At 46.0% G+C, this 13,441-nt stretch overlaps 1 protein-coding gene across 1 annotated transcript in view; it reads left to right on the top strand.

Annotated features, from left to right (window-relative positions):
- EXD3 (exonuclease 3'-5' domain containing 3) overlaps nucleotides 1-13,441 on the top strand; it is a 253,305-nt gene that overhangs the window by 104,259 nt on the left and 135,605 nt on the right. Inside the window, exons 15-20 of the mRNA XM_088459144.1 lie at nucleotides 1,642-1,745; nucleotides 2,000-2,204; nucleotides 4,395-4,558; nucleotides 6,402-6,578; nucleotides 6,770-6,823; nucleotides 8,575-8,706. Coding sequence (XP_088315270.1) covers nucleotides 1,642-1,745; nucleotides 2,000-2,204; nucleotides 4,395-4,558; nucleotides 6,402-6,578; nucleotides 6,770-6,823; nucleotides 8,575-8,706 — 836 coding nt within the window. The remainder of the gene's footprint in view (nucleotides 1-1,641; nucleotides 1,746-1,999; nucleotides 2,205-4,394; nucleotides 4,559-6,401; nucleotides 6,579-6,769; nucleotides 6,824-8,574; nucleotides 8,707-13,441) is intronic.

The following is a 13,441-nucleotide window of genomic DNA, read 5'->3' as shown; positions in this document are numbered from 1 at the left end:
ATATAGCACCCCCATAAACCGGTCCCTTCCATATAGCACCCCCATGTACCTGTCCCTTCCATACAGCGCCCCCATGTACCTGTCCCATCCATACAGCGCCCCCATGTACCTGTCCCATCCATATAGCGCCCCCATGTACCTGTCCCTTCCATTCAGCACCCCCATGTACCTGTCCCATACAGCACCCCCATGTACCTGTCCCTTCCATACAGCGCCCCCATGTACCTGTCCCTTCCATACAGCGCCCCCATGTACCTGTCCCATCCATACAGCGCCCCCATGTACCTGTCCCATCCATACAGCGCCCCCATTTACCTGTCCCACCCATACAGCGCCCCCATGTACCTGTCCTACCCATACAGCACCCCCATGTACCTGTCCTACCCATACAGCACCCCCATGTACCTGTCCTACCCATACAGCGCCCCCATGTACCTGTCCTACCCATACAGCGCCCCAAATATACCTGTCCCTTCCATACAGCGCCCCAAATATACCTGTCCCTTCCATACAGCGCCCCAAATATACCTGTCCCTTCCATACAGCGCCCCAAATATATCTGTCCCTTCCATACAGCACCCCCATGTACCTGACCCACCCATACAGCACCCCCATGTACCTGACCCACCCATACAGCACCCCCATGTACCTGACCCACCCATACAGCACCCCCATGTACCTGTCCCATCCATACAGCACCCCCATGTACCTGTCCCATCCATACAGCACCCCCATGTAACTGTCCCTTCCATACAGCGCCCCCATATACCTGTCCCATCCATACAGCACCCCCATGTACCTGTCCTATCCATACAGCGCCCCCATGTACCTGTCCAATCCATACAGCACCCCCAATATACCTGTCCTATCCATACAGCGCCCCCAATATACCTGTCCCTTCCATACAGCACCCCCATGTACCTGTCCCTTCCATACAGCACCCCCATATACCTGTCCCTTCCATACAGCGCCCCCAATATACCTGTCCCTTCCATACAGCGCCCCCATATACCTGTCCCACATCTTTTATCCCATTATTCTGTACTTTTCAGAATTTCACCCCAATAAAGACATGTCATTATTGTCTCAATTAAGCTAATTGAAAACTTTCTAATTGATCATTAAACATATTTTACCTTTTAAATAAATTTTTGCCCAACTTTGCACCTGCTCTGAATTTACGAGAAAAAAATCCACGTTAATTCCTATAGAAATTACCCTGGCTTCAATACTAGCAGCTAATTGAATAGGAAAAACCTCGCGCCTGGCCGAAATTTCTCATACTATGGGGAAAAAAAAACTTGTGACTGATTGAATATGCCCCATAGCCTATTAATGCTGTCACAAGTCAATAGTACATGACAAATGAATGCATATACATTGTCTATGCATTTGCACGGTGCGGAAATACATATATCAGTCAAAGTTTTGTCTTATGTTCATCTGTACGGATGATATGGTTGTTTATTACTTTAAGTAACAAAGGTTATATTTTATGTTTACATAAGTATTATGCTTTGTTCCCACACATTGCCTCTGCCCTATTCTCCCCTGTACGCTGACTGGTCTGACAGTGGCATGTAGGGATGAGTCTGACCAAGTCGGCACCATGATCTCGGTAACCGTTACGTCTTTCTGCAGGTTACGGCATGCTCGGGGATCTTCAAAGCCTGGATGCCACGGACGCTGGGTTCCGAGGGCTCGACTTGCAAAATATCATTGACCTCTGTGAGGTGCATAAGCAGGTAACTCATTTAGTATCAGCTATTAACTGATTTGTATTGAATTGCAAAGTCCCCATCGTTATCGCACCTCCAACAGACTTCGGATGGATACCGATCAGCGTATCGCGTCATATTAAACCGCCAGTCAGTGTTTGGCCTAAACCACCCAGTGTTTGTTGCTTTATGTATGGGTGATACAGTGTGTACAGATATTTGTATATACTCCTGCATAAGTATATATGTGTACCTCATAAGCTTCCCTCCTCTATGTACAGATCCAGCGTAATCACAGCCGGCCGAGGGGGGCCGGTGGACCGGTAGACGTTCTGGAGGATCGTCCGTGGGAACAAGGCATCCGGCAGCCAGAGAAGGGACTGAGCCTGCTGGTGAAGGATGTGTTGGGTAAACCACTGGACAAGACGGAGCAGCTTTCAAACTGGGACAAGCGACCCCTTAGGGAACATCAGATTGTCTACGCAGGTATTTCATTCGTTAATATCACCATCTTCATTTCGTTTCATGCTGGCAATGGGAGGATATGATTGGCTAATCTGACTGGGCATTGCTGAGGATTTTATTGTAACCAGCCTTGGTTCTGTAGCCACAGCGATGCTATGTATAATAAGCCAGCTTTGTCCTACTGGACCAGTTTGATACCTGTGTAATGTCCGAGTCATGCACTGTCACACTGTGTCCAGGAAGTTTTTAAATAAAAATGTTTTTTTTTTTTTTTTAATTTAACTGCACACCATGATGTGGCCACGCCTACCAGAGACGTGACCACAACCTCAGTGTGCCACAGCCATCCATCCCGCTGAGGAGACCTCTCATGTTGGGAGGTATGGTATAATCAACATTTTTTTTTTTTTAAATGTTTGATTTCTAGGGTACTCGCTCATAGCATGCATCCACTTTGTGTGCTGAATCAATACTCATGAGAATGCACTTCTAACAGTGATGTCACTGGCTCCTAGTGACTGGATAGGCTGCATGCTCAGTGATGTCACTGGCTCCTAGTGACTGAATAGGCTGCATGCTCAGTGATGTCACTGGCTCCTAGTGACTGGATAGGCTGCATTCTCAGTGATGTCATTGGTTTTGCTAATAAATGGATAGGCTGCATTCTCAGTGACGTCACTGGTACCTAATGTCTGGTAGGCTGTATTTTCAGTGATGTCATGTGCTCCTAGTGAATGGATAGGCTGCATTTTCAGTGATGTCACTGGTTCTTAGTGAATGGATTGACTCAGTGCTTAAAGTGGTTTTAGAGAAGTGGTGGAACTCACCCCCATTCCCCCGGAGCTTTTTAAATAAAGGGTCAGCGCGTGACCGAAAAAAGGGGACGTGGTCACACAATAATATTCCCAATTCAAATTACTCCACACAGTAGCACTATTTTATCCACATTACACCGCACACATTACACCACATAGTAATGTCCCTTATTTACGTTATGACACACAGTAGTGCCCCTTTTACACAATGCCCACAGTAGTGCCCCTTATACAACATACCCACAGTAGTAGTGCCCCTAATACACATAATGCCCACTGTAGTAGTGCCCCTTATGCAGTGCCCTCAGTAGTGGTGCCCCTTATGCAATGCCTTCAGTAGTGGTGCCCCTTATGCAGTGCCCCCAGTAGTAGCGCCACTGTAGTAATGCCCCCAATAGCAATGCTCCCTGTAGTAGTGCCCTGAATAGTATATACCCCCTGTAGTAGTGCCCCCAATAGTAATGCCCCCTGTAGTAGTGCCGCTTATGCAAAAAACAAAAGACAATACTTACCTAAAGCCCAGTTCCTGCGTCCGTGGCCGTCCGCCAGGCTGCTCCTCGAAACTATGGGAGAGCCGGAGCTCAGGAGTGAATTCCAGCCTCCGGCTGGAGCTGCGAGGAAAGAGCCGGGCGCCCGACAAATGGAACCTCCATGCAGCGCCGGGCTGGGATGAGTGACAGAACGCAGTTCCGCCCCGTTCCGGCCCAGTTTAACCCCTGGATTGGCTGCATTTCCAGGTTCCTAGTGAATGGATTGGCTGCATTCTCAGTGATGTCACTGGTTCCTAGTGAATGGATTGGCTGCATTCTCAGTGATGTCACTGGTTCCTAGTGAATGGATTGGCTCAGTGGCGGCTCCAGGGGAGAGGCTGCAGCACAGTCCAAAATTCAAATAGGGGAGTCACACCAACTGCCAGTGAGTCCCAGCCAGTGATGTTTGGCAGTGTGTGAAATGGCAGTTGGTGTGACTCCCCTATTTGAATTTTGGACTGTGCTGCAGCCCCGCCTCTGGAGCCACCACTGGATTGGCTGCATGCATTCCCAGTGAGGTCACTGGTTCCTAGTGACTGGATTGGCTGCATTCTCTGGGATATCATGGGTTCCTAGTGACTGGATTGGCTGCATTCTCAGTGATGTCACTGGCTCCTAGTGAATGGATTGGCTGTGTGCTCAGTCATGTCACGGATGCCTAGTGAATATTAGACGTCATTGGAGCAGTGCCCCCGCTGGCTTACTATACATTATTTTTAAGCCAACAGTGACTGTGTTTTTTTGGAATCCTCATTGAGACATGCGAGAATTCTCATTTCCTTCAGTAAAAAATGCTTTAAATAAAAATATTTTCTTCCATTGTTACTTTTTATGCTAGTTTCCTTACACGTCTGTCCTTGTTCCAGCTGCTGACGCCTACTGCTTACTGGAGGTGTTTGAGACTCTGCGCAATACCCCAGAGAAGTTTGGTCTGAAACCAAATTTCCACGAAGTCTCCAAGGGCAAAGTAACCTCCGGACCAAACATGAGAAAATCTCCGCACCAAAAGCACCCGGCACATCCTAAGCAGGTATGGGCACGTCCCGGACAGTCATGTATCCTTTCCCAGTTATACAAAGGCTGCCAGACGTTATTATGGTATCATTACAAAGGTATTATTTAGCTTTTTAATGAGCTAAGTAACAACGGTCTCAATCCCTTCTTAAATAATTTACGAGACATTTCCAATCTGAACTGTGCCCAAATATCATGGTCACCTGCAGTTAGCTCAGATATTAAATGATTGTTCTGTCACCGTATAAAGAATAAATTTTATAGCCAAGGTAGCCAAATAAATTGACTGACATTTAATAACAGAGCTGCGACACTGATCCCATTTATAATCCTAGCGGCCCGCAGAACACAGACCTGGTTACATGTACTTAGCGGATTTCAGCCAGAACGTTATAGATCAAAGTACAGACATGAAATCCCATATAGGCCCGTATTCAATTTGAGGCGAAAAGTCTGGACTTTTCGCCTGTTTTCCAGGCGGAAAAGTATCGCGCGCGTGTCCGCTATTCCCCATATTCAATTCCAAAGTAGGCGAAAACGGGAACAGGCGAGACTTGGATCAGCGAAAAAATACGGGGATTTTTGGGAAATAATTGTAGGACCTCCCTAAAGATGCCCAGACCTGGGGGATCACTATGGTTACCTCAGATTTTGCCTGAAGTCGGGTTTTTAAATAGCCGCGGCAGGTGTTTTTTCCCGACTTTAAATAAGTGATGCAGAAGAGCACTTAGCTTTTTTTTTTAGTTTTTAAAAGTGGTCCCATCAAATTTGGGGTACATGAAAATGGGTACTAGGGTAAGTCCCTAAACTAATTTTTTTTTAAATTCTGCAAAAATGCACCTGCCGCTGTCACCCGCATTGAGGAAAACACCTGCCAATGTCACCCGCATTGAGGAAAACACCTGCCGCATACTTCCAACCCCCTCTGGAATCTATTTTAAATATTTTAGAAGTGGTTTTTCCTACTTATTTATTTTTTCACCCCAAAATTGTAAAAAAAAAATTTGGGGTGTCCCTTTTTTTTTTTGTAATTTTTTGACACAGATCGGTTTAAGGGGTAATTCCCAAGGATGCAGGCTAATTTTTTTTTAAGCCAGCACCCCTAAACCGCAATTCTGCATTTTTTTTCGCCAGCTAAAGGCAGGCGACTATTTATTTATCCCCGTTTTTTTCCATTCACTTTTCACCCCGGCACTGTAATTGAATACAAGGATAATGAAAATAGGCGAAAATGACGTCATCGGCGATAAATTTTCGCCGATTCCGACATTTCGCCTCAAATTGAATACGGCCCATAGTGTGTTTCTGGAAGTAAGAAAGGGTTTCCGAAACATTATAAGCGAATATCCAGCCTCAACCGGGAAAGTGCCCCAAATGCGACTTCATCATCTGCAAGAACACCATGCACTTACCTATAACCTGGTGCATGACATCACAAAAGGGTAATTACGCTGCGATTTTGCACTTTAGTAAATTTACCCCTAAGGGTCATTTTTCCAAAGTGAGAGATTTTAGAAGTTAATTTTGAAAGTGATGTTGCCCATAGCAACCAATCAGATTCTACTTAACCTTCAACTAGCACCTTCTAGAAGATAATAGCTAGAGTCTAATTGGTTGCTATGGGCAACATCACTTTTAAAACTGACTTCTAAAAAGTCACTTTAGTAAATGTACCCCTTAGTGTGTTTTCGAAGGTGATCCCCCGCCCCCACAGACTATTGTGGCTCAAGGCTAGCATTGGCGCTGTTATTTACTAATCCTTCGCCTGCGGTTTATGCGTCTCATTCTCGTGTAATGGTCATCGCACAGTCGAACATGTGGAAATGTTCTAATAATATGCCTTGTGTGTATCGTACTAGAGGTTAAAAAGTCCACCAGCCAAAGCATTGGACCCTTCCCCTTGCACACCTCGGTCCCCCCGGGAGTTCAGCGTCATCTGTGACAACATGCTGCAGGGACTCGGGCGCTACCTGCGCTGTCTGGGCGTGGACGTCTTGATGCTGGACAATGACGATGACCACAGGAAAGCAGCGGAGGTGAGTGGCTTTGGGTCAGCGTTGGGTGTAGATGGGCTTTCTGTCACCGTGCCGTTTCCCAGCAGGTGGTTGCCATAGTTACTGCTCGGTGCAGGACGTAAAGCTTACAGCATTAAACATAGTGTTGGATGGGGGTCACCATGTTTAGCAAACGGAGGTAATTTATAATATGTACTGTACTCACTTTGCAGATTGCGAGACGGGACGGAAGGTTCATTCTGACCTGTGGCCTGCCCTACCAGACGGTGAGCGGATTAGAGCCTTGTGTATTTTTCGGAGAGAGGGGTGGGCAGGTTTCTTCTAGTCTTGGGAGTGTGAGACGTTTGGCTGTGACATTATAGCCAAGCGCCATACTCCCAGCCCCCAACATGGCGGAGCAGCAAGCTGTAGATCTACGTTAGCCGGCGCTCAGTGCGGGCGGCCTCCAAGGTGGCAGTGAAGACGCTTAAAGGGTGATGTAGAGTTGAACGTGGGGCTGTTTGCTCAGTGTATCTGGTGTGAATTTCCATTGTGGATTCTCGTCTTTGCGCTCGCAGAGACACGCAATGCAGAGTCAACCGTGTTCTGACGCATCCACATGACGAGGGAGGTGGAACCGTGGAGGGAGAGTTCTCTTGTACATAAGGTTTAGTTAGGGGGGTGTTCAATATACAGACCAGCTTGCGAGCATATGTACGCCCGTTAGGAGGCGTGTCATTTGTAGCTAGTAGGGCAGGTGCCAAGTGCTCATTGATAGTGATGTAGTAACCGCTGGCTCATATGCTGCCGATATAGCGATGCGTACAGATGTGTCCTCATACACCAAGCTTTAATACGCCATACAGTGCGAGACTGCTGGCGTCACTGACCTGCTCCGAGCAGAGGATGTTTCTTTTGGGAGTAATTTGCACCCGTGTTGCTTCCAAATATGCATAGGCCCCAAAATGGCTAACATTATGGGGCTGATTCTAAGGCACTCGCAAAGTGGCTGTCGTAGTGGCCTTTTGCGTCCTTGAAGAGAGATCCCTCTGCCTCAAAGTCGGCTGTTGTGTCGCTTAGGCGGTTGCCTAAATCACTAAGTTCGCCTTGTGATCGCGCCAGCCCTGTTCCTATGACATTTCACTGAGAACCGAATGCTCCATTTTGAGTGTAACTAATCTCTAATAAAGCTGTTGCAAGATTGATTGATTGATTTTTCTCTCGCGCATACCTCACTTCCTGTTTTGAAAGACACTTAGAGTCGGCCTGTTTGTGTATCTTTCTGACTGTGGGCCTGATTCAGCTTGGATCGCAGTTGCTTATACGCACGCAATCGGCCGCTGCTAACATCAGCGGAGATATGCAAATGTTTGCATTCGCATTGCGATCGCAGCTTAACATAAGGACGCCCACTTCCCCTTACTCACATCCGTATGTGTTTGGCAACCTAGCGAACCAACCGGTAACATCGAGTGCCATCGGACCCATACGCACACTTGTACAAGCCCTGACATTGCACAGGAATTGCTAACATGCTATGAGGCCTCAGGCTGAGTATGGTATCGCCTACCGTCTGGGACCGGCCCACTGACATCACTAGTGATGTCAGTGGGAGTGCTTTCGGCTCTGATAGAGCCAAAAGCACTCCTGGGCTTACGGCAGACGAGACCCTACCACAAGGGTCTTGTCACAAGCCCGATGGTCGCGATGGTCTTGACCATCGTGACCATCTTTTTGGCCGCTCACTATAGCTGTGGGTGGTCACCCACAGCTATGTGAGCGGCCAGGAGGCCGCTCTAAAAAAAGAGAAGGAGGGCACTGATTCAGAGCGAGCGCTCTGAAAGAGCGTCCGGCTCTGAATCAGGCCCACAGACCCCAACGCAGCAGCCGGTATGCGCACTGCGATGCATGCGCAGATTGCGAAAATCGGCAGACTGCGTGTATATTAGCAACTGCGATCCAAGCTGATTCAGCCCAGTATACAATATGGACTAAGAAAATAATATTTCACATATAAATATTAATATTCACCTCACAGCTCCGTTCACAAATTGGGGAAGGGAAATGCTTTTCGGTAGACTGTTCGGAAAAAGCCCGGGAGCAGGCGATCAGGGTCCTGAAGCATTTTAACGTCCGCGTCACCCTCACCGACGTCTTCAGTCGCTGCCAGGTAAGGTGCATGCCTGTCCGCCAATCACGGCGGTTCTGTGGGGCTATTTGCGCAGTGAAGAAACAAGTGTTTGCGCTATGGTCTAGAAAGCTTTAAGGGTTGATCTGTTGACAAAGGAAAGCATTGTCTTACTGTGATCTAGAACGTTCTGTGCTTGCAGGGGAATTGACCTCATTACATCAAGAGATGGTGTGTCTAAAATAGACCTCATATTTGCTTTATATATACTACTGATGTATTATATTAAAGTTTGCACACGCTCTATAAATGTATTGCAAGTTTGCATATTCTCTGTAAGATGGGGTGAAAGTCTTATCTTTAAGTTCCAGAGGTTAAGGCGCTGTTTTTTTTTTTTTTTTTTTTTTTTAAATGCCTGTAGAAGTTTATGCGCACTTCTGGAATGGCATGACAAGGGTTAACTGGTGTGCGATATGGATCATAGAGCAGTCAGTCTGCACAGCTAACAATAACACATTGTGTTTGTATACGGATTACATATGTGATTTGTACAACTTGTGTTACTATTATAGGCAGCATTTCACCCAATCTATATTTTATACATCTGCTGAATGCGGGACCCTCTTCTGCACATCATACTAATTGTGATGAACCTTAATGGCCTATGACCTTTTATAAGCCTTGTTTTAAATAGCTGTGAAAAAAAAAATCAGGGGTTATATTTCTGCTTTTCATCGGTTTGGAGGTGATCATTTAAAACGCTACCCACAGTCGGTGTAAAGTTCAGCGTGCTTTACACTGACTGCAAGTGCCATTTTACATTTTCACCTCCAACCCGCCGGGAAGCCGCCACTTCTTAAATAAAGCCCCAGGCGTGATTGATCCACAAATCCTAAAGCTTGGAGTGACGTTGAATCTTTTCCAAAACACACAGAATGTGGGAGAATTCCAAACCAAGGGCTTCCTTCATTTTTGGTCGCTGGCCCTTTTAAAAAGGACCTGTCATTTACACACCACTACATACCAAACGGATATTGAAACCAACACCATATAACTAAAAATATTTACGTTTACATGCATGTAGCGTGTGATTTTATTAAGTCATGTGGTAGCGGGTACTTGTCACAACAGATTACCTTACTCCAGTGCTCTACTGAGAGAGATCAAACCCGAGGATACGACTGCTGCTGCTCCGTAAATGTTTACAAAAGCGATAAGTAGATTGTTTTCTGGCTACCATTTCCACTTTTGGTTACACACTATATGACGTCGCGATCCGGCGGCGCGATGTAACGATAGATCGCGTCACCGTACACAATACAGGATCCGCTGTACGACGGCTCCATGTATCGTTACAAGCTGTATGTGACAACACCGCATCGGCCGTGGAATCAATGAACGATGGCAGTGAATGATGGATTGGGCATACACAATATGATGTGTGAGATATATCATTCCAATCCATGTCAGAACGATATTCAGAAGATAAATTGTGTACCCATCTTAAAAGTGGTCGGTACTGTTCTCTATATACCGACAGCAAAGACTGGTTTATGACAAATAATCCATTTGGTGAGTGTATTTTTGTACCACACACATTTAATTTACCATAATATACTAATATTTCATTAATTTTGGATGTGAGGCAATTTTCTTTCCCTGAATAAAACAATCTATAAACAAGCAAAGGAAATGTCATACAGTACATATCACAGGTCTATCAAGCCTTAATCAAATATACTTCATTATTTTTAAGTCCAGTTAAAGTGAATCTGTGGCCCACACAGAATGAAGGAGGCCATCTTGTGGGCTTGACCAGTAATTCATAAAAATGCAGCCTATCAATTCACCAGGAGCCAGTGACTTCCCCAAGGCAGCCATCTTGTGTTTCTGAACAAGTATCCCTGAGAAGGCAGCCTAACAATTCATTAGGAATTCACATTATTCCCTGGTGAACAGTGGTTCCATATTCCTTCAGCTCACAAAATGGCTGCTACGCCACATGACCTGTCCACTTTAACAGGTATAAATCCAGCAGAGATTTGTTTTCTGATGTTTACCAATGGCATCGGGCCAAAAGGGAACATCACTTTAAATCACTCCACTGGCCTCATAATATTGTTCAACCTGGTTGGTGGGGAAATGTTTTCTTGTCATGAAATGTTTTGTCCCTCCACGTGTTAATGGCTAACCTCCTCCTTCAGGGGAGCTGTGCGCTTATTAAGTCGCCGATCTGACACGAAATGTATTTTCTAGAACAAGTTTTTCCGGTTTGTAAACCAAACTGTATTGTTCCCTCTACTAGAAAGCCAAGATGAAAGTGAGAGGTTCTTACAGGAAAGGATCGCAGTTATTGTCTGGTTATTATTTATTTATACTTTTATTTTTACAAGGCTAGCTATGTTTTGATGGCTATCTGGCGTTTAGGTATGAGGCACGAATAGCTTGTGTAATTACCTGCATTCTGAGCGCAAAGTGGAATTTGCAAAGGGCGTGCACTGGCTCCCGTGCCCGTATGGGGGCCCCCATCTTAAACAATGCCGGATAACTTCTTTATATGAGAGAAAAACAATCCTTCCTCTATTAGAAGTTGTAAAGAATATCCCAGCGAGGTGCGGTACAGGGAGGAGAAGGTGGAGGGTGACCACTTTTGCAGCAATATGAGGAATTAATAACATAAGATTAATTCCGCTGCCACTACCTCGCAGTTTTTCCGGCCGTGAAATCCAAACTTGTTTTTGTTCATGTCCCATAGAAGTGCAAGAAAAAAATAAAGCATACTTTTTCTCCCAAAATAACCTGATACGTGCGCAGTGGCACATGGTCGGTGCCTCGCGACTGAGTGAATCTACCCCATAGACTAAGGATCTTGACCGGTCAGCAATAGATATATACATACGTATCCTCGTTTTAGAAAAGTCATGTGGCCGTCTAGCTATATTCTCATATATAGGTGTATAGTTACTAAAGTGTGGCTTTACAAAAAAGGAGATGTTGTCCATAACAACCAATCAGATTCTACGTACCATTTATCTAGCAACTTCTAGAAAATGATAGCTAGAATCTGATTGGTTGGTATGGGCAACATCTGACCTTTTTGTAAAGCCGGCGCTTTAGTAATTCTACCCCTTACAGTGTTATTGGCGTTCGGAGAGGACAGCCAACAAATGAAAGTGAAAAGTTGGACGTATAGGTCTCATTAAGGAGTAGCTGGCATAACCTATATCTAGTTTGTATGTACTACAAATGCTGAATATTTGAATTCATGGCGAAAGGCGTAATTTGATTATAGTAAGTCTGTATGGGTGATATACAGAATGGGGTATGGTGGAATTGGTAACGGTAGATGGTGGTGGAATTGGAGGTAAGGAGGTGACTGAGGACATTGGATGCCAGAGGGGGTGACGGGTGGGCTGTGCTATTATGGGAAGTGTATTGGAGTATAGGAATTAGGAGATTGGTAGTATTGTGGGGGAGGCATAGTGGATTTGAGGATAGAGGAGGAGGAGAGATGAGGCATGGGGACTCGGGCAGTGGGATAGGACATGTGATGTTTAGTGGAAATTCTTGTCTTGGGTATCTCCAGCTGTAGATTGAATTGTGTTAGTAGTACATATAAGATTTTCAGTCTTGGTGGTGAGATGAAGGAAAGCAGGTGTGACATTATTGCAGGGGTGGGGAACCTTTTTCCCGCCGAGGGCCATTTTGATATATATAACATTATTTGCGGGCCTGGAGCAGGTCACGCGTCCTCCGTGTGATGTCACACAGGGGCGGGGCCACAATTGTCAGTGATTACAGCAATGCCCGGAGCATCCTGTACGGGCCTGAGGTTCCCCATCTCTGCATTATTGGGTCAATTCAATCGGCGTGTCATATGTGCTCCGGACCTGCTGATTCTTGTTTGCGGCCCCTCAGGGCTACGTGCAAAAAGCCACCAGTCCAGGGCGAGATGAAGGGTCGTTGCCAGCGCTTCCACACCGTCACAGAGGCACATTGCTCTGCTCGCTCCTAATTGAATTGACCCATTATATTGTGTTCTATGGGGACCCTCTAAAGGTCAGTGGGCTGAGGAGCAGCAAGGAAGCGTGGAGTTAAGAGAGGTATAGAGAGGAGGAGGGGACTGATGGGCCGGATAGATAGAAGGAAATGAACGCTAGACTGTGGGACGGTTATAATAAGTATTAGTGGACGGGGTCGTCCATGTATAAGATGGTCACCTGGGATGGACATGGGGCCCCCAGTTAAGTTGTTAATATGCTGATAATGAAGAGGCACGGGGTGGGGGTGGGGGGGCAGTGCTGGAGCTTCAATGAAATTATAGAAATAAATGATGATCAAATGTATCTGATCTGCGATGTAATCCTCCTCATTTATTAGCTGAGCACCTTAAGTGACCCTACGATCATACTAGTAGCTGTGTAAGATATGTTCGCACTCTACTCCAATGTTCTGTGATAAATCTTCCCCGAGATGTGCAACGATCAGGCGTCAGTGGGGAATCTAGTCTGCCAGCCCCACCATTACCGCATGGACCAGAGATGCTTTGAGGCTTTTGGTCTCCATGCTGATTGCCTCCCAGTACCCGCCTCACTCTTCTGTCCTCCTCTTCCAGCCAGCGCTGATCATAAAGGATCCCACCGGCAGCTCCGTGTTAATTGGCTCCTTTAACATGTGAACAAAGCACTTTGCGAGCATGAGTTACTGTGACATAATAATTACCGCTCATCCTCGGTGGCTGCAAACATTCCTCTAAATCTGGCTCATGCAACCAGTA

This window comes from Taudactylus pleione, unplaced genomic scaffold, assembly GCF_031769625.1.
Source record: "Taudactylus pleione unplaced genomic scaffold, aTauple2 ptg000897l, whole genome shotgun sequence".
Taxonomy (NCBI): domain Eukaryota; kingdom Metazoa; phylum Chordata; class Amphibia; order Anura; family Myobatrachidae; genus Taudactylus; species Taudactylus pleione.
The sequence above is the reverse complement of the archived record's forward strand: the minus strand, read 5'-3'. Positions and strand labels throughout refer to the sequence as shown.